At 42.8% G+C, this 22021-nt stretch overlaps 2 protein-coding genes across 5 annotated transcripts in view; both read right to left on the bottom strand.

Moving 5' to 3' along the window:
• Window positions 1-440: 440 nt before the first annotated feature.
• LOC134078878 (zinc-binding protein A33-like) lies at window positions 441-6801 on the bottom strand. The gene is made up of 7 exons (XM_062535045.1): window positions 6733-6801; window positions 4722-5109; window positions 3357-3452; window positions 2624-2854; window positions 1630-1652; window positions 1426-1544; window positions 441-973 (listed from the first exon to the last, which is right to left on the bottom strand). Exons 2-7 carry the CDS (start codon window positions 5106-5108, stop codon window positions 441-443), a joined length of 1389 nt encoding a protein of 462 aa, XP_062391029.1. The 5' UTR covers window position 5109; window positions 6733-6801.
• Window positions 6802-8158: 1357 nt separating this feature from the next.
• Window positions 8159-22021, bottom strand: part of LOC134078871 (UDP-glucuronosyltransferase 1-6-like) — a 46796-nt gene continuing 32933 nt past the window's right edge. For 2 of the 4 annotated variants that reach the window (XM_062535037.1, XM_062535038.1), the window contains exons 2-5: window positions 9684-9815; window positions 9159-9246; window positions 8759-8978; window positions 8159-8643 (exon numbers count right to left, since the gene is read on the bottom strand). In XM_062535037.1, coding sequence (XP_062391021.1) covers window positions 8352-8643; window positions 8759-8978; window positions 9159-9246; window positions 9684-9815 — 732 coding nt within the window. In that variant the 3' untranslated portion in view covers window positions 8159-8351. Of the gene's footprint in view, window positions 8644-8758; window positions 8979-9158; window positions 9247-9683; window positions 9816-11290; window positions 12182-13872; window positions 14762-22021 lie in introns of those variants that run through there. The other 2 variants (XM_062535036.1, XM_062535035.1) reach the window with 2 other exon arrangements.

The following is a 22021-nucleotide window of genomic DNA, read 5'->3' as shown; positions in this document are numbered from 1 at the left end:
CAACCGTCTCAGACCGTCGCGAATCTTTGGTTTGAACTGACACTTCCACTGGGAAGACCTTCACAGGCTCTCCATTGAACTATGGAAAAAACTCTCTCAGTGAAAGTGTGAAATTATACATCAACATGTATGCTCTCGAGGGAAGATTTGTATGGACAGTTTAAAAATACCCATAACAAGCTGCCCCAAACACACAGTATATCATGAGATCAGATAAAGAGTTAAAAACTCTCTCAATGGAAGAGTGAAATTATTCATCAACATATATGCTCTCTAGGGCGGCTTAAAAACACCCATAAAAAGCTGCCAAAAACATAGAATATCTCATTTTGTCCCATATCGGATACAGCCAGAGTATATCATGAGATTCCACTCCCCTCCGTATTCTTCCTTATCGTCAGTTCTGCTCCACACAGAGGCCCCATCAGCTCTCCTCAACATCAACTGTTCTGCTCTGTTGTAACGGACACCTTCACTGGTAAGATCTTCAGAGGAAATCCGTTGAAGTATGGAAACACTCTCTCGGTGAAAGTGTGTGTGAGAGTGTGTAGGTGTGTGTTATTATCAGGGTCAGAGAATAACAGCTCTCCTCTGTCCCAGTCCAGCTGCACTCTGATCCTCTGAGGTTTCTGCTGCACTGTGAGGAAAGTCCAGGACTGTGGTGGAGCACGTGCTCTATATACATCGTCATTATACCACACACACCACTGTCCAGTCGTGAAGGTGTAGTCTCCCTTCCGCTGAAGAGACTCCGTCATCACACCGATCTCCCAATCTTTGTTCTCTCCAACCTCCACATCCCAGCAGTGAGTCCCTGAGTTAAAGCCCTCAGAGCCCAGGACACTGAGATACTCATCAAATCTCTCTGGGTTATCAGGAATCTGTTTCTCCTCATCAGCACTTCTCACACTGGTCAGATCCTCAGACAGGATGAGTTCAGGGTCTGCAGTGTTGGGATCCAGAGTCACAGGAGCTGCAGAGAGAAAGAACACACACATGAGCTGAACACTGAGTGGTGTGTGATGAGGATGTGAATGATGGTCAATATCAATAGTGGTGTTACCAAGTGTAATGGCAGGAGAAGTAGTAACAGTGAAATGCTCTTTAGTCATCGGTATGAAGGGATCACAACTGCACAGGAGTGGACTCACAGGAGAGGGATGTTAGTGGAAGGGAGGATTATCACTGACCATTCACACACACTCTCTCTCTCATTCAGCACACCATAGGCATTAGGGTACAACTCTCTCTTTCTCTCTCTCACATACACAGAGTAGGTCCCATTTGTACATCTATATCACAGGGGTAGTGTGTATAATTACTGTTTTGCTTGTGTGAGTCGTGGAAGAGGGATTTAATCAGTGAAGGACCCTAAGGACCCATCCTAAAACTGATTATGTGTGTTAAAAACAGCAGGCTACTCACTGTACTGAACAGTCTCCTGCATCTTCTCCCAAACTCTGAACTTCAGGTTGCCCAGGTGTTTTGCCACATTGATCAGAGCTCCTGAAATCCTCTCTGGATCCTGCAGTGTGCACTGGGCTCTGGAATAACATTCAGGAGTCAGTGCTGCTGTGGGTTTGGGTTCAGAACCACAGAGAAGAGAGAGACAGGAGGCAGATCACTCACCTTTCCACTGTGCTCTTGTAGTTCTGGAAAAATAAGGAACGAGAATGTAGGTTAAACATTACTGCCATGAAAAAGTCAGTAACACGTTACGGTAAAGGGTACATGAATAATCATGAATTCATGCATGAATTAATTCATGATTTATGTATCACTTCATTCCTTTATATCTTATTAATCAGGAGTTGATATGAGTTCATAGTCTCTCATTCATGATCTCATGCATGAACAACACGTTAACTAACGCTTCGCTGTGTGGCGGTCATAATAAGGTCTATTTGCTCCTTGATGACACACAGAACAGCCCATGACATCACCCACCACCCCACCTAACCAATCTGCTGAAATGGTAGTGTTGAGTGTTTCAAATACCCCCGAGACTCACCCTGTTTTGAACAATACATCCTTGAAATCAATAAACACTACCAACAGAGAAGCTGGCTGGGCTACTTCAAAACAGACTAACCCAGAGATGACCGGAGCACTCAGATCATTTAACTTTATTTTATTTTATTGAGGTGCACAGAACGACTGACGTTTCGACGCACTGTGTCTTCCTCAGAGTCAAAAACTCTTTTTGACTCTAAGGAAGATGCAGTGCGTCGAAACGTCAGCCGTTCTGTGCACCACAATAAAATTAAGTTAAATAATCTGAGTGTTCCGGTCATCTCTGGGTTAGTCTGTTTTGAAGTAGCCCAGCCAGCTTCTCTGATCCTGTGGTCCTCCTGGACTGTGAGCACTGACAAGGCTTGTGCGCAAGTGACACCCTTTTTACTACCAACAGAGACTCTGTTGTCACCAAACTCAACTGGGACTATTAGTCGACATAATTGACGTAGCTGACTACGTAAATTCATCGACTTTAATAATCGCAATTTTATTCATATTAATCATATTAATAATTAATTAAGGATAATTAATAATAATTGCATCAACTCGTCAAAATGTAGATTCCAGAATGCCCTTTGATAGATGAATCCAGGTTGATGGTTCCTACCTGCAGGAATGTGATATCATCAGCTTTCATCTCCTCTTCTATGGCTCTGATTGTGTCTGAAAGAGATGAGATCTCTCTGCTCATCTTCTCAATCTTCTCCTTCATCATCTGACTCTTCTGCTCCTCTTCCTCCCTCAGTGCAGCTATCCTGGCTGCCTCTTCATCTCGTAGAAACTGGTGAAGCTTCTCAAACTCCTCCTTGATCTGCTTCTCTGTGTTCTGGGTTTGAGTCTGGGAAAAATATTCAAACTCATGAGTTTTCACATACTCAAAGCTATTGAAAGTAAAATCAATGTTTTATACTAACAGTGCTACACAGTGTTGGCAAATGTATCTATTTATTCATACTTAAGTCACATATTTATTATATATTTTAATTTGTACTCATATAAATTATTTGTCGTTTTGTAAATGAGCTTGCTCAATCAGTAACTGCTTTTAACTGAACAACATGAATGTTAATTTGCTTAGAGTGATATGGTCATTTTTAACACAGGAGAGTGATGATTGGAGTAGCCAAGCCAGAGAGAGAGCTGTGTGATGATTGGAGTAGGCAGAGTGAGAGAGAGAGAGCTGTGTGATGATTGGAGGAGGAGAGTTAGGGAGCTGTGTGATGATTGGAGGAGGCAGAGCAATAGAGCTTTGTGATGATTGGAGGAGGAGAGAGAGAGAGTACCTCCACTTGATGATCACTGATAAACATCAACAGTCTCTTAGACATGATCACACTGACCTTAATGTACTCTGCTGTTTCATCACAGGTAACTTTAGCTTCCTCAAACTCCTTCAGCTTCTCCTGTAGAGGCTGCAGTTTGGCCTTGAGCTCCTCCTGAAATTAACGGATGACTTTAGTGTGGCACACACGCTCACTCCATTATCAAACCGCACGTTATTAATCACTGATCATTAGCCACTCAGCATGACCTGACCCTTTGCAGAGACTACAAAGAATAACTGTAATAACTGTGTGTGTGTGTTTATACACACGTTTGTAAGGATACTATGAAACATGTAACACATAAGTAGGCCTAACGTAATTTTCTATGTATGAACTTGAGGTGTACACATCCCAATGTTTCAACTATGGCTTAGTTCACACTACCAGTCGAAATCGGATGTCTTGCATATCCGATAAGAACCTGATCTTTCTGACTGACTGTTCTCATTGCATATTGCAAGTGATCACATCCGATCACATCCGATCTTGGCGTGCAATGCTCAGATCCGATATAAATTACAGTGTACACACACCTGGATTCATTAGGTAGAGTTGTACACAACCAAGTCGTCATGGATGAAAGTGGATTTATTTTTGATATTTTCCAACTCATTATGCATAGCCGCGGCGCAAATACCTCATCACCCTTAACGTTACAGTTTTCCATGTTTCACCATAAAATGATGACGAGTCTGACGTTGGTTTTTGTTTTGCTGGTAGCCCTGGCGCACGCGCTGAATCAATCAATCAATCACTTCCATGACTCAGAATTACGTTGTATTTGTTTGTCGCAGTGCAAATGACGAAAGGGGCACTTTGAAATCCTATTCAAGTGGTTCGACTGTTCAGATTGAGTCATATCCGATAGTAAGTGATATTGAAACCACCTCTGTATGTGGTGCAAATCAGCATTGGAAAAATCGCATTTCATGCGGTTTTGTGCCGTTCAGTCTACCCAAAATTCAAGCTAGATACAATCCAGATAAGCAAAAAATCGGATTTCGACTGCCAGTGTGAACTAAGCCTATGAGTACTTGATTCAGGCTCAGCAGTGAAGTGTACTCTTAAAAAAAGTCAGGTTTGGCATTGGGGGAGTTACACTAATATGTCCCCTCAGATAGGTACAAAATTATTGTCAAATGACAAAATTAGTGACCACTATGATTTTCAGAAATTGCAGTTTTCATACTCCATAAATATATGTATTTTATATATATATATATATATATATATATATATATATATATATATAGAGTGATGTTTTCCATAAACATGGCCATGGCCATTTGCCAGTGGCATGTGTATCTACAGTTATAATGAACAGCAGTATCTATATCCGGAAGACAAGCAAGTAGGTGCTACTGATACAAAAGGTCTTACCTTCATCTCAGAAGCTGCTTCCACAGCAGGACTGAAGTTGTGCTGTTTGTGTAATTTTGAGCACAGACACACCAGGCACACAAGCTGTTTGTCATCTCGACAGAAGAGCTCTAATTTCCCTTTGTGCTCTTTGCAGAGCACGTCCGTATGATCTCTCTCTTGTAAGAAGGTCTCACACAGGTTCTTTAACGCCAGGTTTGGGAGGAAGGAATACGTGGACATTGATGACTTATTCCTGCAGACTGGACATTCTCTGGATCCTTTGGTTTTCCAGAACGTCTGCAGACAGACTTTACAGAAGCTGTGACTACAGGACAGGATGACGGGGTCCTTGTAGATCTCCGTGCACACAGCACAGCAGAGGTCCTCTTCCAGCTTTGAAGCCATTCTGTTTGACAAAAAAAAAAATCCCATACAATTACAGTTGCTTTCGCTCCATATATCTGAACTCAGATTGAGTAATGGTGCTAAATAATCATAATTATTGTTATAATTATTATCATTATTACATTTTTCGGGGGGGAGGGGGGCTGAGTACTATTGTTTGTGTAAACAAACAAGGATTTTGACTCCTGTTTATCCATGTTACAATACCCTACCTTTTAGAAACTACTTTAAATCTGCAAATTCTTCACATCTTAGAGGATGCCTGACTGAGTGTCAAAGGGTGTTTGATGCAGTAGCCTGTCAAAGGTGGAGAACAGCATCCTAGAGTCTCCACTATTTTGAGCAATCACCTTTGAAAAGTAGATTCTTCTCTCATTCTGAATAGCTCTATCATAATCGCACCATGAACCTGTAACTTAGTTTTTCTCCATGTTCTCTCAGCTTTCCTAGGACCTTTTAAGGTCACAGATATTTTCGCTCATCCAAGGAGTCAATTTATTACAGGGCCTTTTTTTAGTCTTTAAAGGAGCCACTGTGAACATTATTTCAAGGTACGAAAAACTCTTTAGTGTTGCTTTAAAATCGCCATTTGTTATCCAATCATAGATAGTGATGACATAAGTTCAGAAAACTGGTGCCTATAGGTCAAAAGTATAGCTGGGTCAGCCTTCAGAAATGAGGGCGATATACTCGTTTACCATGTTGAGTGGAAAAATAATTTGAGGGGCAGGATTTTCACTGATAAAATCATTGCAAAGGTTTTAGTAGTGAGTGCGCCTAAGCCCATGTTAGCTGAAATTGCATTTGGCTTTAGAGCATAATTATGCTGAAGTATGGGTCGAATATTTAGTTAGCCTTTCCTTTTCACTTTTTTTCCCCTTTCCTTTCCTTTTCCTTTTTTGGTTGGACAGAAATCAAGGGTGGAATAGAACTACAGAGTCATGCTACTGCATGAAGCAGATTGATCTAATGGTAGCACTATATATTGTCAATATAGCCTATCTATGTAATGGTAGTAGGCTAGTAGTAGGCTACTATACTTCTTCTGTGTGATCTCAATTTCCCACAAACGTATGTCATAGACCACTTGGAAGTGCAAACAATATCCTTGAGCCAGCTCCTTGCTGTGTGATGACAATGGCGTTGCAGCGTTTATGAACACCTCCAGCATGGCGTAGCCTACCTGATTACAGCCCAAAACGCCCAAACGTGCCCGTGTGTTTAAATGTGAAAGAATGGTGCATGGAAAACCGTGGACAGATCGGACCAGCAATTCCATGTCCAATACTAGGCCTATGCACATTCAGTAGCGGAAGAATTGAGTATGACGTCGTCAGGCTATAAGATGTAGGCTTCCACGGGTTTAATTCATTTAGGCTACCTCTTTAAAATACCCAACAACTGCACGTATCCATTAAAAATAAACACAATATCATGCATTGGTAACACTCGGTGTTTGTTACAAAGGCATTGGAAATAGGTTAGCTACTATTGCACCAGGAGCCCAGGGATGCAGGCTGACAGGACGACTGATGTATAGCCTTGTGAGTAGAAATTATACGAAACGCTGCTGAGCCTATTAGACGAATATACGTGAACGGCTTTGAAAGAACAGTCACCTTACCCGAATCACCGCCGACCAAAAGCCCGCACGCAACCCAGTGTTCACCGCTGACTTCACCGCGGCGCCATCTATTTTCAAACAGCCTGTGTTACCCGGTAGCTTCTTCTTCTTCTGTGAGTTCAGTTCTATTGGCAGCTTGCAAGCTTAGTGCATTACCGCCATCTACGGGACTGAGGTGTGATCACTCTAGGGCGTCAGTACATCACTATACTATATTAGGCTACTACCACTAGGCCTACTACTAAATAACTAACTAACTAACTAACTAACTAACTAACTAAATAAATAAATAAGTCTACAGTCTTCTTGCTGGTTGCGTCTCCTTCAGAAAATCTATGACTGCTGTTGTGGTCTGTGCCTAATAGAGCTTTTTGTCACCCTCTTGTTGTTCTCTCTCCTCTGAGTAGGCATAGGCCTACTGCCTCCATGTCAGAAGTAGGCTAGCCTACAGTACATGCCTCACTGCTTCTTTTTCTCAGTGTAGTAGGCACAATCCATTATCATGCTTCCCTATTACTGTATGTGTAGGCCACTGTTCAGTCCCAGACTGTGTATAGTCTATGCTCTTAAAAGCCTAAATGTTTTATCATGTTGTAAGACGCTTTGGTTAAAAAAGCGTCAGCCAAATGTAATGTAATGTTCAGTCCTGTATGTCCTATTAGCCTGGTGAACAGGTGTCCTCCTGTTATGTGAGTGAAGTGATCTTTTTAACTGTTAGCTGCTTGTTGAATAATACCATGTAAGTGCCTACCTTTCTCCCCCTTATCCCATTTATCCTGCCATAGTTTATGAATTCTATCTTTGATTTCTGATTTGCTGTGACCTGTAGGCCTACTTATACTTGCTCTGATTTAAGTGCTTGTATTGCCAACTCATCTGTTTTCTTATTGCCCTCTGTGTGCGCTGGAACCCAAGTGAACTGTATAATGAGTTTCTGCTGACTGAGTAGGCTACTGTACTTCTGAAGATCATCTGGTGGACTTCATATTAGGTCCTGCCTGCTCGCAGATTTCCCAGTCTGAATGCTAGTAAGTTAGGACATAGAATAGGGACAGCTTCATATGGCTTAACTTCCTCTACCCTCTGTAGAGCCATTATGATCATGTCTGCAGAGAAGAGGTAATATGGGGTTCGTTTTGCATTATCACATTGTGTTTGGGAATGTATAGGTGCTGGTCATATCATTAGAATATCATGAAAAAGTTGATTTATTTCAGCAATTTCATTCAAAAAGTGAAACTTGTACAATACATTCATTCCACACAGACTGATATATTCATATATCATATTCAAGTGTTTATTGCTTTTATTGATATAATGTAGTATTATATCAATATATATATATATTTCTATCTATATATCTATATGTATATCTATCTATCTATCTATCTATCTATATATATATATATATATATATATTGATGATTATAACCGACAACCAATGAAAACTCAAAGTCAATATCTCCGAAAATTAGAATTTAAAGTAAAAATTATGAGATTCCGAGCTAAACTGATGGCGACAGCGCTGCAACAGCTACTAAAGTATAGTAGGAATTTCCCATAGAGTTTTACTTTCAAATATTTTTTTTCTCCCCAAATACATCAGCTATTTTTCTCAACTATTGTCTCTTATTTTTGTTTTCTTTTGGTTTTGCCTTTCCCATGCACTTCCTAAAACAGAACATACAACATTTAATGGTGACAAGAACAAGAGTGAGTATGGCGGTTGTTAGCAACGCGATCACGTCAAGGCTGTGGTACTGGACCCAGCTCAGCTCGTGGGCAGTGGACCGCAAGTGGTCCGCTCCTTTGTGCCTCATTACAAACTCGGTCCAGAAGACGGCCAGGTCAAGAGGTTCAATCGGACGGTCCTTGTGCACAGCCGACAGCTTCATCATATTTGCCTTGTAGCTAGAGAATTCAGGAAAAAAGTACTTTTTTACTGCGGTGTCATACTCACCCCATCAAACAGAGAATTAAAATGCTTCTGCAAATGGCACATGGTTTACAAGGAAACACATCGTACCTCTTGTCACCAATGACTTTGTTGAGTGCTTCCAACACTTTGGCTGTGGTTACGTCGGCAATGGTCAACGACTCGGCAACACCACGTGCAACCATGCGCTGGGCGTTGTCACCCTGGTCCCCAAACAATGGGATCGTCACCATGGGAACACCGCTATATATACCCTCATAGATACCATGGGACCCTCCATGTGTGATGAAAGCCTTCACCTTCGGGTGACCTGAATTCCCAGACACAACATGGTTGCTCAACAAGCATGACGCAAAATAGAACATGACACCATAGAGTGAGTTTGTGTACACCTTGGGCCAAAATAACACATTGTATTATGTATTAATTGCAACAGCAACAACAAAGTTTTTTCATCAAACAGACATGAACTGCGTTGCATAGAACAAACCTAAAAGGTCATTTTGAGGCAACCACTTCATGAGTTTGACATTCTTTGGGGCGTTCTCAGGCACGGGTCCAGTGTACCTCCACAAAACCTGGGGGAAGACGATACAACTCAAACCATCAAAGTACACAATGCACTCTCAAGGGAACAGTTTCATCAACAGTACATCTCTATGCTTATGATAACATTTCCTGTCATCAGTGTGGACAGAATACCTTGTGTTCTGGATAAATTAAGGAATGTTCAAGTTGGAACCAAGTGCTTGCAAATAACTATGTGACCTGTGTGTGTCTGCATTGTGAGCTGATTTTCAGTGAAGATCATTCCTTTTGTTGTATATTCCTGATGTATGTGTATTTCCTTACCCTTTATCCCATCCTGTGCCAACCTACACACACTCAACTAGTCAGTGTCAGCGTGTGTTTGAAAGTGCACGTCGATAAACTACACACTAACGGTAAATTAAAGCTGGCAGGCTAGGAGAACCCAAAACAACGATCACAAGTAAATCTGCTAAATTCTTCTCACCCTCTGTGGAATCTGCCGGAATGCCTCGAAGAACACTCGGGCCTTCTCCTCAGGCATCTGGGACACCATTGAGCCCAGCGTGAAGACCACAAAGCCGTGTTCACCAGATCCATTCACAAACTCCTCCACCTCCTGGAATAAAAACACAACACAGATACTGTTCACAAACCCCACATCCATGTACAAACTCCTGAAATGAAAACACGTAACCATTGAGCCCAGGGTGGAGACCACAAAGCCGTGTTCATCAGATCCACTCACAAACTCCACCTCCTGAAATGAAAACACGACGCAGATAGGCTACTGTTCACAAGCCACAGGTTGCATTAGGGAACAGACTGACAAGAATGACAGAATGAAAGAAGGCAGGCCCCCTTGGACACTTGATAATGTAAATGTCTAATACTGTAACACTGTACTGTGAGTCACACATACCAGCTCAAAAGAAAAATATTTCTCTGCAACATGTAGGGTTGTTCTGGATTATACAGCGGCATTGAATATCCACTTTAAGACTTTTGTTTGACCATTTGTCACAGGCAGAACATTTCTCTTTACACTGTTAACCGCTCTATTTGGGCATCAGTGGCCCTGGATACTCAATACTTTAATATTCCTCCCACAACAGCCAGTGAACAGCCTCATGACCCCACAGCTCTGCTCTCCAGATACCTATTCAACTAGGCCGTACACACAAACATACACAAAAAAACATGCATGCTCAATAATGAGTGAAGCTTTATTCAGCAGACTCAAGTCCATTAATACACACATAAGACAAGAAAGATAGAATACACAGAATAAATAAATAAATAAAAAAATAATATATTTTAAAGTTTAAGTTTTATTAAGTTCACATATTTCAGCAAGTGCACCCTCTGATGAGTAGCGGGAGCAGCTCAAAATGGGATTTCAGAGTACCACAATGATACCATATACACATCCCTCCAGATGTTGCACACATTTAAACATCACACTTTGAATATACTGAACCTCTGAAGTTCGCTTACAAAAAAGCTATCATCTTTGCCCAAATGAGGAGTTCCGGTATCTTGAGATTTTTTCTATGGGGAAGTAACATGAGGATTTTCAATTATCGCCCCTTTTAAACTCTCGCGGGGATGATGACATTGGAAACGCAGATGTTTTTTTGCTACACAGTTTCACTTCTAGCGGATACTGTAATCTTAGGTATGTGAAGACACTTTGATCTTTGCTACCCTAGAGCTAACTTACAATTCAACGTGCCATAGGCAGTTAGCGTCAATTAACTCCCAGAACTCCTTATATGGGCAAAGATGGCAGCACGCTAGATTTTTTGTAGATTAACTACAGCAATATACTCTAATCAGGGATAAAACCAACCAGTCAACAAGTCTGATTCCCTAACCCAGAGGTTCTCAACTTTTTGGGGGATTAAAGCACAAACCAAAAAATCAATACACACCATCGTATGGTTACTGATTATAAAGTAAGTCTCACACTCTAGACAGTAGGAGTGTCAATTCTCATGCCCATATGTTTCTCTATACAATGTGTATCATGAGCTGAGACCACACTGACAAGTACCATGCACACCAACATAAAGCAGGCCAAGTCCAACTCACCTGTGGTAGGGGTTTTGGCTTTCCTGCTTTCATCCCACCAATCATGACCATGTTTGGCATCAGAGGCATGGGGAACTCATAGGTAAAGTCGAAACGAACAAGCCACAGTGCTGCGTTACTCGCCAGCTCCACAATGGATGTGTCCCTCTGCAGGAAATCAGACGCCATCTTGTCTGCATGAACGTAGAGACGACTGCAGGCTGCAGGCTCCAGTACGGACCTCAGCAGGTTGACGGTCCTCTCCCACAAGCTCATGCGATTGCTGTAGTGTGTGTAGCGTAGTGGCAGGTATGAAACAGGGTGAGGACATCTGGTGGCCATTTTCTCCAGGGGGCAAGGATAAGGACCAATCATGTAGACGGTTGGAACGTCCAGATACGCCCCAACGATGATTCCGACAGGCTCAGAAGGGTCAATGAGGAGGGCATCAAACTCGTAGTCCCGTAAGGTCTGCATCAACTCCTTGTTGTACAGCATGCTTTCACAGGCTATCATGGCAAAAGTACTCATCGTTGTGATTTCATCCAAGTAGTACCTAAGCCTCGCCACAGCAGTAGAGGCATCAATGCTCATGTATTGGCGCAGGTATTCCTCTACGTCCGTGTCAAAGCTTTCTTTGGAATGTGGCACAGAATAGGTCAGGGTGGTGGTGTGCTCAGAGGGGCCCAAGCTGAGACTAACCTCTGGGATCACGACCACCACCTGGTGACCCCTCCTCCCTAGTTCCTCCACTAGGGGCTTCATCCCTCTCCAGGGGCTGCCGTCTACTGGCATCACTAGCAGCTTCCCACCCTGAGCAGAGCCCAGGCACAGGAGAGAGATCAGCAGCACGATGACAGCCCGCATCATGGATGTCTGCACTGCAGCCACGGAGGAGTCTCAAATGACATAGAAATACTGTCTGCTCACCTTTCAATGAGTTGAACTCTGTACCTGTTCTGGTTAATCATCACTCAGTGGTAAAAAGGCAAATAGGTAAAAGGCTATACAACAGGGTAAAATGGCTGAAAATAGTATTGATAGATTTATTTGAATGACCCATTTAGATGCAATATATTTAGTAATAAAAAAGAAATCAACTACTAAAACCACCCTCTCCATTTATATGGACTATTTTAATCTGATTAGAATAAAAAAACATATGAACAACTCAATCGGAATCAAACTGCCTCTACGGTTGTAATTTTAATCGGAATGAAACGGGTAGTGTTTTTACGTTCTTATTGTGACTGAACAGCCATGAATATGGTCAGCCGGGTTGCTGGCTGCAGATGGAATCTTTGTGCATGCGCGTTTCTCGTCTCTTTTTAAGTGATGCCGCAAAGGCAAAACAGCAACGACTATTCCAATCAAATACTCTAGCGTGCTTCTAAACGCCTGATCAGAACAGAGAACACCCCATGTAAGCAGATGACGCAACATTTTCAATCGGAAGAGTTCATTTGAAATGCAGCCATGGCCTACTGGTTAGGGCTTCGAGCTTGGAACCGGAGGGTTGCTGGTTCGATCCCCGACCAGTCCACGGCTGAAGTGCCCTTGAGCAGGGCACCTAACCCCTCACTGCTCCCCGAGCACCGCTGGTTGGGCAGGCAGCTCTGGGTTAGTGTGTGATTCACCTCACTGTGTGCTGTGTGTGTTCACTAATTCGGTTAAATTAAGTTAAATGCAGAGAACAAATTTCCCTCACGGGATCAAAAAACTATATGAAGAAGAAAAAAATACAAAAAACTCTCTGTGTCGGTTGGGGCTAGAATGTGACCTTGTGACCTAGCTTAAAAAGAAACTATGCAGGATTAGCGATTTCGCTTTTCGTTTTATGCTTGCATATTTCTCTGCAGAGCTTTCCCCACAGCTTTAGCGTGTGTACATTTATACATATATAGGCTGTGTATATATATAAATAAATGGCAAGCGTTGTTCTTCTTGTTCCTTACGCGTCTCAGACTTCCAGATGTAAACAAGGAGCGATCGCCTCCTGCACAAACTGCAAGGTTGCAATAGCGGATAGGGACACTGGGGGCGGGAGGAAATATGACTGTTTTCGATGAAACTGGTCAGTCAAGCAAAACAACGATTTCTAAGCGATTTTATGACTATGAAAAAGTTGCATAGGGTCTCTTTAATCCACTCGCACGGGTCGGCTGTTTATCATTTAAGATGTTGTGCAAAGCTCTCTCCTCACTGCAGTCAAAAGTAGGTCATTACCTTGACAAAGGGCTGGGTTAATTATTTGAGAATATGGAATCTGCAGTATGTGGGGGAAAAGGCATGAGTTCGTCTTCGGTATGGACTTAAGGCTACAAGAAGCAACAGAGAGAAACATGTAGGCTGACAGGCTAAGCTACACAGGATCTATACTGTTCCTTCACTATTACTGAGTTGAACACGCACAGTGGTGTCATGTAAACACTCTGTTCATGTTGCACAGCACTTGTGATGACATTTTGAGTCTGCTGGGAGGCACATAAGGCTATTCTCATTCATCTTTTTATCTATCCCTTTTATCTATCTCCCTTCCTTCCTTCCTCGGTCCTCCGGCTCGTTCTCACTGATCTATAAAGAAAAATGGAAGTCCAGCTCACCTGTGGTAGGGGTTTTGACTTCCCTGCTTTCATCCCACCAATCATGACCATATTTGGCATCAGAGGCATGGGGAACTCATAGGTAAAGTCAAACCGAACGAGCCACAGTGCTGCGTTACGCGCCAGCTCCACAATGGAAGTGTCCCTCTGCAGGATATCAGAAGCCACCCTGTCTGCATGAACATAGAGACGACTGCAGGCCGCCGGCTCCAGTAAGGACCTTAAGAGGTTGACGGTCCTCTCCCACAAGGTCATGCGATTGCTGTAGTGTGTGTAACGTTGTGGAAGGTATGAGACAGGTTGAGGACATCTGGTGGATATAATTTCAAGAGGGCAAGGATAAGGACCACTTATGTAGATAGACGGAATGTCCAGATAAGCCCCAACGATGATTCCAGCAGGACAAAAATAGTCAAATAAGATAGCATCAAAGTCATAGTCCCGTAAGGTCTGCATCAGCTCCTTGTTGTACAGCATGCTTTCACTGTCTATCATGGTGACATTGCTCAGCATGTCCAGGGTGTCCCAGTAGTTACTTAACCTCGCCACAGCAGTGGAGACATCAGTGTTCATCAGCCCGAGCAGGTCTTCTTCTAAGCCCTTTTCAAAGCTTTCCTGGGAGTACGGTACAGGAAAGGTCAGGGTGGTGGTGTGCTCAGAGGGGCCCAAGCTGAGACTAACCTCTGGGATCACCACCACCACCTGGTGGCCCCTTCTCCCCAGTTCCTCCACCAGGGGCTTCATTCCTGTCCAATGGCTGCCGTCTGCTGGGATCACCAACAGCTTACCACCCTGAACCGAGCCCAGGCACAGGAGAGCGATCAGCAGCAAGATGCCAGCCCGCATCATGGATGTCTGTACAGCAGCCTTGGAGAAGTCCCCAGTGACTCAGACATACCGTGTGCTTACTTTGTCTGCTGTGAGCTGGACTTTGTATCTGTTCTGATTAATCATCACACAACAGTGATGACAGCCAGCCATATAGGAACACGACTATACAACAGGGCAATGTCCCTGATCTGGCCTCGGCTGAGTGACTTTGTGACACCATGGTGGCCATTTTGTATATTGTCCTGTGTTTGTTTGATTTTTATGTTCCCCATGTGCTCTGTGTTTACCTGTCTGACATCTGTCTCCGCCCATCTCCTTATATGGTCAATAAATGTGTTTCTCTGTCTGAAAGAGTAATGTGATAATCATGACAAATGTCTAACAATAAATAAAAACATTACCTCTAAAATGACGTGAAATTGCTCTTTAGTGTGTCTGCCAGGGTATTTTGGCGCTCTATAAATGAAATTAAATTGAAATTTGAAGTATTGGAGGCACTCTGTTTAAACAACTGAATGGAGTATAAAGGAGTATTGTGCGCTTTGGATACTTTAACCCTTATAAGGTCTTCGGGTCTGTGGGACCCGTTTTTAGTTCAGTTTCTTAAGCTTAAATCTTAAGAAAAGTGATACAAATCATTATTTTTTCAAACTGAGATTCATTGGCCTTGGCTCATTTTGTGTGAGGAACATAATTCAGAAAAAAAAAAAATTGAACCCCCCCTGCACATTTCTATTACATACAGGGTCTTCGCGGGTCTATTGGACCCGGGGCTATAATGTGAAATCATAGGTCCTGTGTTGCCTCATTTGCCCTTTTAGGTTTCTGGGCCTGTGTATGTTAGTGTGTGTGTGTGTGTGAGAGAGAGAGAGTGAGTGAGTGAGGTAGAGAGAGAAAGAAAGAGAGGGAGAGAGAGAGTAAAGCAGGTGAATGGGCCTTAGTGTGAGCCACCAGTGCAGTTCCCGCACAAGGTTGCAACATTGTTACAAAATTGGAGCACCCAACCCTAACCCAACAATATCTGCAACCATATTCCCACACATTTCACCATCTGTCCTGCGGGAATGAATACCACACAAGATGGCAAAGCGATTCTCAGTTCAGACTGCCTTAGAATTGATACTGGAAGAGACAGGGGGATTTGAAGATGATCATCATCATCCTCAACCGTTTTTTATTCAGGGAAAATTGACTGAGCATCAAGCTCTTTTACAGCAATGCCCTGAGTCACAAAACATATAACAACAATAATCAAAATAATAAAACAAGAAAAAGAAAAAGATACAAAAAGCAAATAATTAAACTGACACAAAATAGCCAGGTGCCAGACAGAGCGGCGTATTCGCACAGCGTTCCTGTACAGACATCAAGACACATTAGACAACCACTACAAACATAGCGCATTTCACGTGCACAGAACCCATACACAGACAGTGCCGAACGGAGTGGCGTAATCGCCAGCGTACCCGTGGCAACAAAGAACAAACAAATTTACAAAATAACAAGACACAAGACAAAAGATGCCGGACGGAGCGGCGTAATCGCCTGCGTACCCGACAGACACCAAGACATACATACAAAGACATACAAAGACAGACACCAAACAACAATTAACATATAATAAAATAACATGGATTAAGATATAAGACAGACAAACAAACACAAATCAAATAAATAAATAATAAAAGCAAACAAAATGAGAAAAGTCCACGCCAACTTAGTCCAAATCGACTGCATCAGTAGACGGCCGAGAAAAGTCCCAGGGCAATAGATGTTGCACAGTCCCGTAGCTGATCAGACCAACCCGGCGGAATTCGCTAGGCAGAGCGCAGGCAGGCCGTCTGGAGAACACCAGCTGAGGCACAAGCAGCAGAAGCACCGAGCAGCCTGAAGTCGAGAGCGACCCTGCAGGTCAGCAGCATTTTGTCCCTGGCCTCCAACGTTTGCGCTGCTCGATCCAGACAGGCAGCAGCTCGATCGGCAGTCGCGGCAGCAACGCCCGCAGTTGGTATCGATCGCCCGCGGTTGGTAGCCATATGGTCCTCAGCTCAGCTGTCCTGATCAGACGGTGAGGTGCAGCGCACGGATGGAGGATGTGAGAGGCCCAGGGCAAAAATCGTCAGCGGTCTTCGAGCCATAGGACTTTCACTGGTGACAACAGCCAACTTGAAACAGCAAAATAAGGACTAAGGAAAGCGCAAAACTATCGAAAATACCGTTAATTAAAGAGTAAGAACATTTATCTAAACAAATAAGTACAAAAAATGAACAGAATAAAACATAAAATTACGAACATTACATCAAAACAAACAAAAATATGATGCCATACGGAGCGGCGTGTCTCGCCAGCGTCCCCGTAACCTAGCAACTGATGATGCAGAGGAAGAATTTTCAGAATCTGAGGATCATGGCAGATGTAGTGAGAAAGTTCAATTTCTAATAAATAATTCACTATAGTTCTGGAAAAACATCCTTCATTTGTACATTAGTTGATCATTGTCCAGTTATGGCTGTTTTATGATGCATTTCCTTTGTTTGTTGCATTTGTGCAACAAAAACGAGTAGCACTTCTGTGCATAACCATGTGATTTAACAAAGGTAAAGGCAACAAATGTAACAAATGTTGTTTATATGACTTGCAAATGGGTTGAAGTAAACATCTGCTAAGTATTTTAACAAAAAAAAGGTTTCAATATGTTGAATTAAAGACCCCAAAATGCCATGGGTCTACCCGACCCAGCAGGACCCCCTGTGTAACCAAAAAACGAAGACCCTATAAGGGTTAAGTGAATGTTGCCATGTCTAAACAACAGAAAAGCTCATCAAAACACGTCCAAGATAGGGAAGGACTTGGACCACAAGAAAAGGAGCAATGTTTTGAGAAATGATGGTTTATTGGCGTGCAGATCCCTACGAGTTGGGTGAGGGAGACGCAGTACCAAGTCCAACCAGAAGTGCCTCCTTAGAACTTCTGACATTCCTCTGCCTGGTTTTTAATAACTTTTGGAGTTTTTGCTCGGTCTGACCTATTGGTGCAACCTAAAACACAGCAATAATTAACCATTTTCCTTGATGACATACGGGATCTACTTAAGTGCCTGTGCTTTGTTGTGATGTAGAGTATCTCCAATATGGCAACTTAAGGTCTGATGATGTGTCGTGAAAACCCTCAATTGGTTAGCAGTGTTGGAGGTGGAATGGCAATGTTGAAACAATGTGACGACAACGGCAGCCCCTCAAGTACTTAGAATATACAACATGACATTTATACAGTACCCAGATAGCAATTTCCTTTGGGCCGGATCCGCATGAAAGCCTTTAGATCCGTATGTAGCGGACCTACGGTATCTGACTGTGGGCCAGATGTGGCCCACACACAATAAGCGGACCCGAATTGCAGATCCGTACAACACAGAATAAGCGGACCCATGTCACACACAATAAACGGAACCATATTGCAGATCCGTACCACACACAAGAAGCGGACCCGTACCACACACAAGAGGCGGACCCGTATTGCAGATCCGTACAACACAGAATAAGAGGACCCGTGCCACACACACACAATAAAAGGACCCGTATTGCAGATCCATACCACACACAAGAAGCAGACCTGTACCACACACAAGAGGCAGACCCGTATTCATGGGTTTCATCAGGTCCCTTTGCACAGGTGTATCAATCACCATGCAGTCTGCATTGATAATCAAGGTGCTTCATTTTATACACCTGTGGAAAGGGACCTGATGAAACCCATAAATTGCAGATCCGTATACCACACACCAGAGCGGTAGATAAAACAGAGTGGCGACACTCCCATAGACCTCCGTAGGAAAAAATGGCAGTGCTTTTTCCAGGCTATTTCCTCGTTATGGGACTTTTGGAACTATTTACAGCCAATCTCTTGGTCAGTAGTTAATGAGTTAATTTATTACACCTTCCAGCATCTAGAAGTACATCCCACCCTCCTGGAATTCAGCCATTCAGCGCAGGTTTTTTGGAACTTTTGATCGCGTGGCGGCTACATCAAAGCGTGTCGCAACTCTCTCTGCTCTCTCTATGGCTCTGCCACACACAAGAAGCAGACCCGTACCACACACAATAAGCGGACCCGTATTGCAGATCCGTACCACACACAAGAAGCGGACCTGTACGGGTTCGCTTACTGTGTGTGGTACGGATCTGCAATACAGTTCCGCCTCTTATGTGTGGTACGGGTCCGCTTATAGGGCTCGGGATCATGACGTGAAAACTTTGCGGGCACAGCACAGCTAATACTATATTTCTGCTTCTTGTCTTCTGCATCTGAATGAATGGACATCACGTTCAGTGCGCTACCAACATGGCGGCAATATTCCTGGAATGCAAGTCGTGTGCCCGAGCCCTATTGTGTGTGGTACGGATCTGCAATGCGGTTCCGCCTCTTATGTGTGGTACGGGTCCGCTTCTTGTGTGTGGTACGGATCTGCAATGCAGGTCCCATATCACATATGACTTTAAGCAGACATTCACAACATCCCCAACTGGTCACCACTATAAAAAACTTTGCAGAAGAATTAAGGATGCTTATCACAATTTTATGACTTTATAAACCTCATGGTTTAGATATAAAATATAACCTAGACATTCTCTGATAACTTTAATTATATTTTGTGTAGGCCTACTTTGTTTGCTTGTTTGTTTGCTTTGTTTGCTTCCCAGCATGCATTGCAAATATTAGTTTTGAATTTTGAAACCATAGACCAGGCCTATTCAACTAGCGGCCCGCGGGCCAGATGTGGCCCGCTTCAAATTTCCTGTGGCCCGCGTGTCTCGTCATGAGAATGAACTCGCTTCATATGATTGGCGAGTAGCGCACTGTCGGCCGGCCCCTATTGGCCAGACTAATTCTTCCAGTTATCTTCACTCAGAGAACACAGCACATCACTACACAAACTGACATTTCCAAATGTGTAACTCGTTTTAAATGTTATCATTAAATGTTGATTAAATTACGATTTCTTACCGCCAAAGATTCTAAACCTCGAGCGTGCGCAAATCAAAAATGTTACAATCATACCCGGTCTCTGTTCCTCCGAGCCCTCGGGAAAGTTAGTGCAGGAGCTGTGGTTTGTAGAGAATTGCCTCTTGACTTTATATTCCTTCTTTACAGCGATGGATTCGTTGCACAATAAACATGAAAGTCTCGTACTTGTTGCAGAGGGTAAAATGAACGATTCTCGTTGTCAATTAGACGTTTCTTTAGACAGAGCCATCTTCACTCCACTCGTGGGAATGTTATTGTTTGTGATTTGCGCAGGCTCGAAGTTTAGAATCTTTGGCGGTAAGAAATTGTGAAACAGATAAACAGAGGCAGAGCTGGCATTACATTTTCTTTAAATTCAATGCTAAGTATATTTGAGAGATTGGCGCTGTAGGCTACTGTGTGTGTTTGAAACACTTATGAGCCTAATTATCTTGAAGTAGGCTAGGCTAGTTAAATCAACACTGCATTTTTTCCCACTGATGCATGATATGGCAGCTATCAGACATCAGGTATGAAATACTATGGTTAGCCTGGGTGTTTTCAAATACTTGTAGTTTGTGTGGCAGCCTATCACCTGTCTGAGAAGATTTTTTTATGGATATGGATAATAGGCTATGTTCTTATTTCTATGCCAGTGTATAAAATTCAATTGAATTTAACTGAATTTTACTCTGATTTTATCAAATATTGTTGGATACAATTATTTTGCGGCGTCTTATTTTATGCGGCCCCTGAAAACCCAGTGATTTTTCCATTCGGCCCTCTTGGTACTGAAGTTGAATAGCCCTGCCATAGACTGTATATATACAGTCTATGTTTGAAACAATGTGGTTGGGACATTTTAGCTTATAGGCTAACCTACTCCACTGATGTTTTGAACAACAACATTATGACCATTGACTTAGTAATTTATTATGGGGGAAATACACCGTAGTCGTGAAAGTATTAGACCTAACCGGGTATAAATATCCATCTAACTTAACCAATTATTATTCATCTGGACGTGATCATCAATCTCCAAGCCGCTTCCATAGGTAAGATAAATAAGTGTGTGAAATGATATATTAGACGGAATTGCAAATCATTACTGCATACCAATTACTGCTTAACAATGTTGACAGCTGTTTCACTCACATACACAGTATCCTAACGCCACACACTTTGTGATAGATTGACTTGTGTACTACATCGCGCAAATGCTAAACGGTGAACAGGTAGTTGGGTGAAATTTGAATTTTCCGTCGCAGTGACAAAATACGTTTTTTAAAATGCTCTGAATCATCGCCGGGACGTTATCTTGTTTGTTGGGAGCAGTCTTAGCCCTTATTGCCACCAGATCAGTTAAACGGATCCAAAACAATTTTGGACCGATGTGCGTTTGGATGCCGGATCAGATCCACTATTCAGATCCATGCCGGATGTCGTGGTAGGTGGGTTTTGCTATCTGGGACGGACCTGGACGAGTGCAAGTTCATATCTACCGCAAATCCGTCAAACAGATCCAAAACAATTTTGGACCGATGTGCGTTTGGACGCCGGATCAGGTCCATTATAAAGATCCGTGCCGAATGTTGTGGTACATGTGGCCCAGTTCCGTCCCAGTGCAGTTTTGCTATCTGGGTAGTCATGTTGTGTGACAATGCCAATGACTAGTTGCAATGTTGATTTCGATGTTAGGCAAGAGAATCTACAATGTTGAAACACTGTCACAACAACGTCTGCCCATGACTGGCTGTTCGCAACTGCAGCAGCGATTGGCAGTAACGCAACAATTCAGGTTTTATTACGTGTTAGGCCTACCTTACACCTGCATTTGTTTGTAAGACAAGGATTCTTCCTCACAGCCCCTTATGACAAGAGGATTTGCAATGTTGAAACACGGTCACGCTAACGGGAGTCCACTGACTGGCTGTATCATGACCATTATACGTTACAAATTGAGTATTCTCTGAGTATTCTGTTCAGCGTTAGTTACTCACGATAGAATTAAAATCCAGCTTCCCAGCGAAAGATTAGATGAACACCCAAGCATAGCCGAACAAAACACACATTTGTGTCAGTATGTCTAATCACGAATGACAATTCACCGGTTTAAAAAAAAATCATGCAAACTTGTGTAAACGGGCTCTGAGTGTCCAAGGTGGGAGAGGGGAGTGGCTTTGTAAGAATCAGTTAGTTTGTGTAAACATGGTCTAAAATGTTCTCTCCTCTTGTCAGGCATGGTACATTTTGATAAAATGTGGGTAACAGTCTTTAAAATTCGAATGATAGATGTCACCTGCGACAATGTAG

The sequence above is a fragment of the Sardina pilchardus genome, chromosome 4 (assembly GCF_963854185.1).
Source record: "Sardina pilchardus chromosome 4, fSarPil1.1, whole genome shotgun sequence".
Classification (NCBI taxonomy): Eukaryota; Metazoa; Chordata; class Actinopteri; order Clupeiformes; family Clupeidae; genus Sardina; species Sardina pilchardus.
The sequence above is the reverse complement of the archived record's forward strand: the minus strand, read 5'-3'. Positions and strand labels throughout refer to the sequence as shown.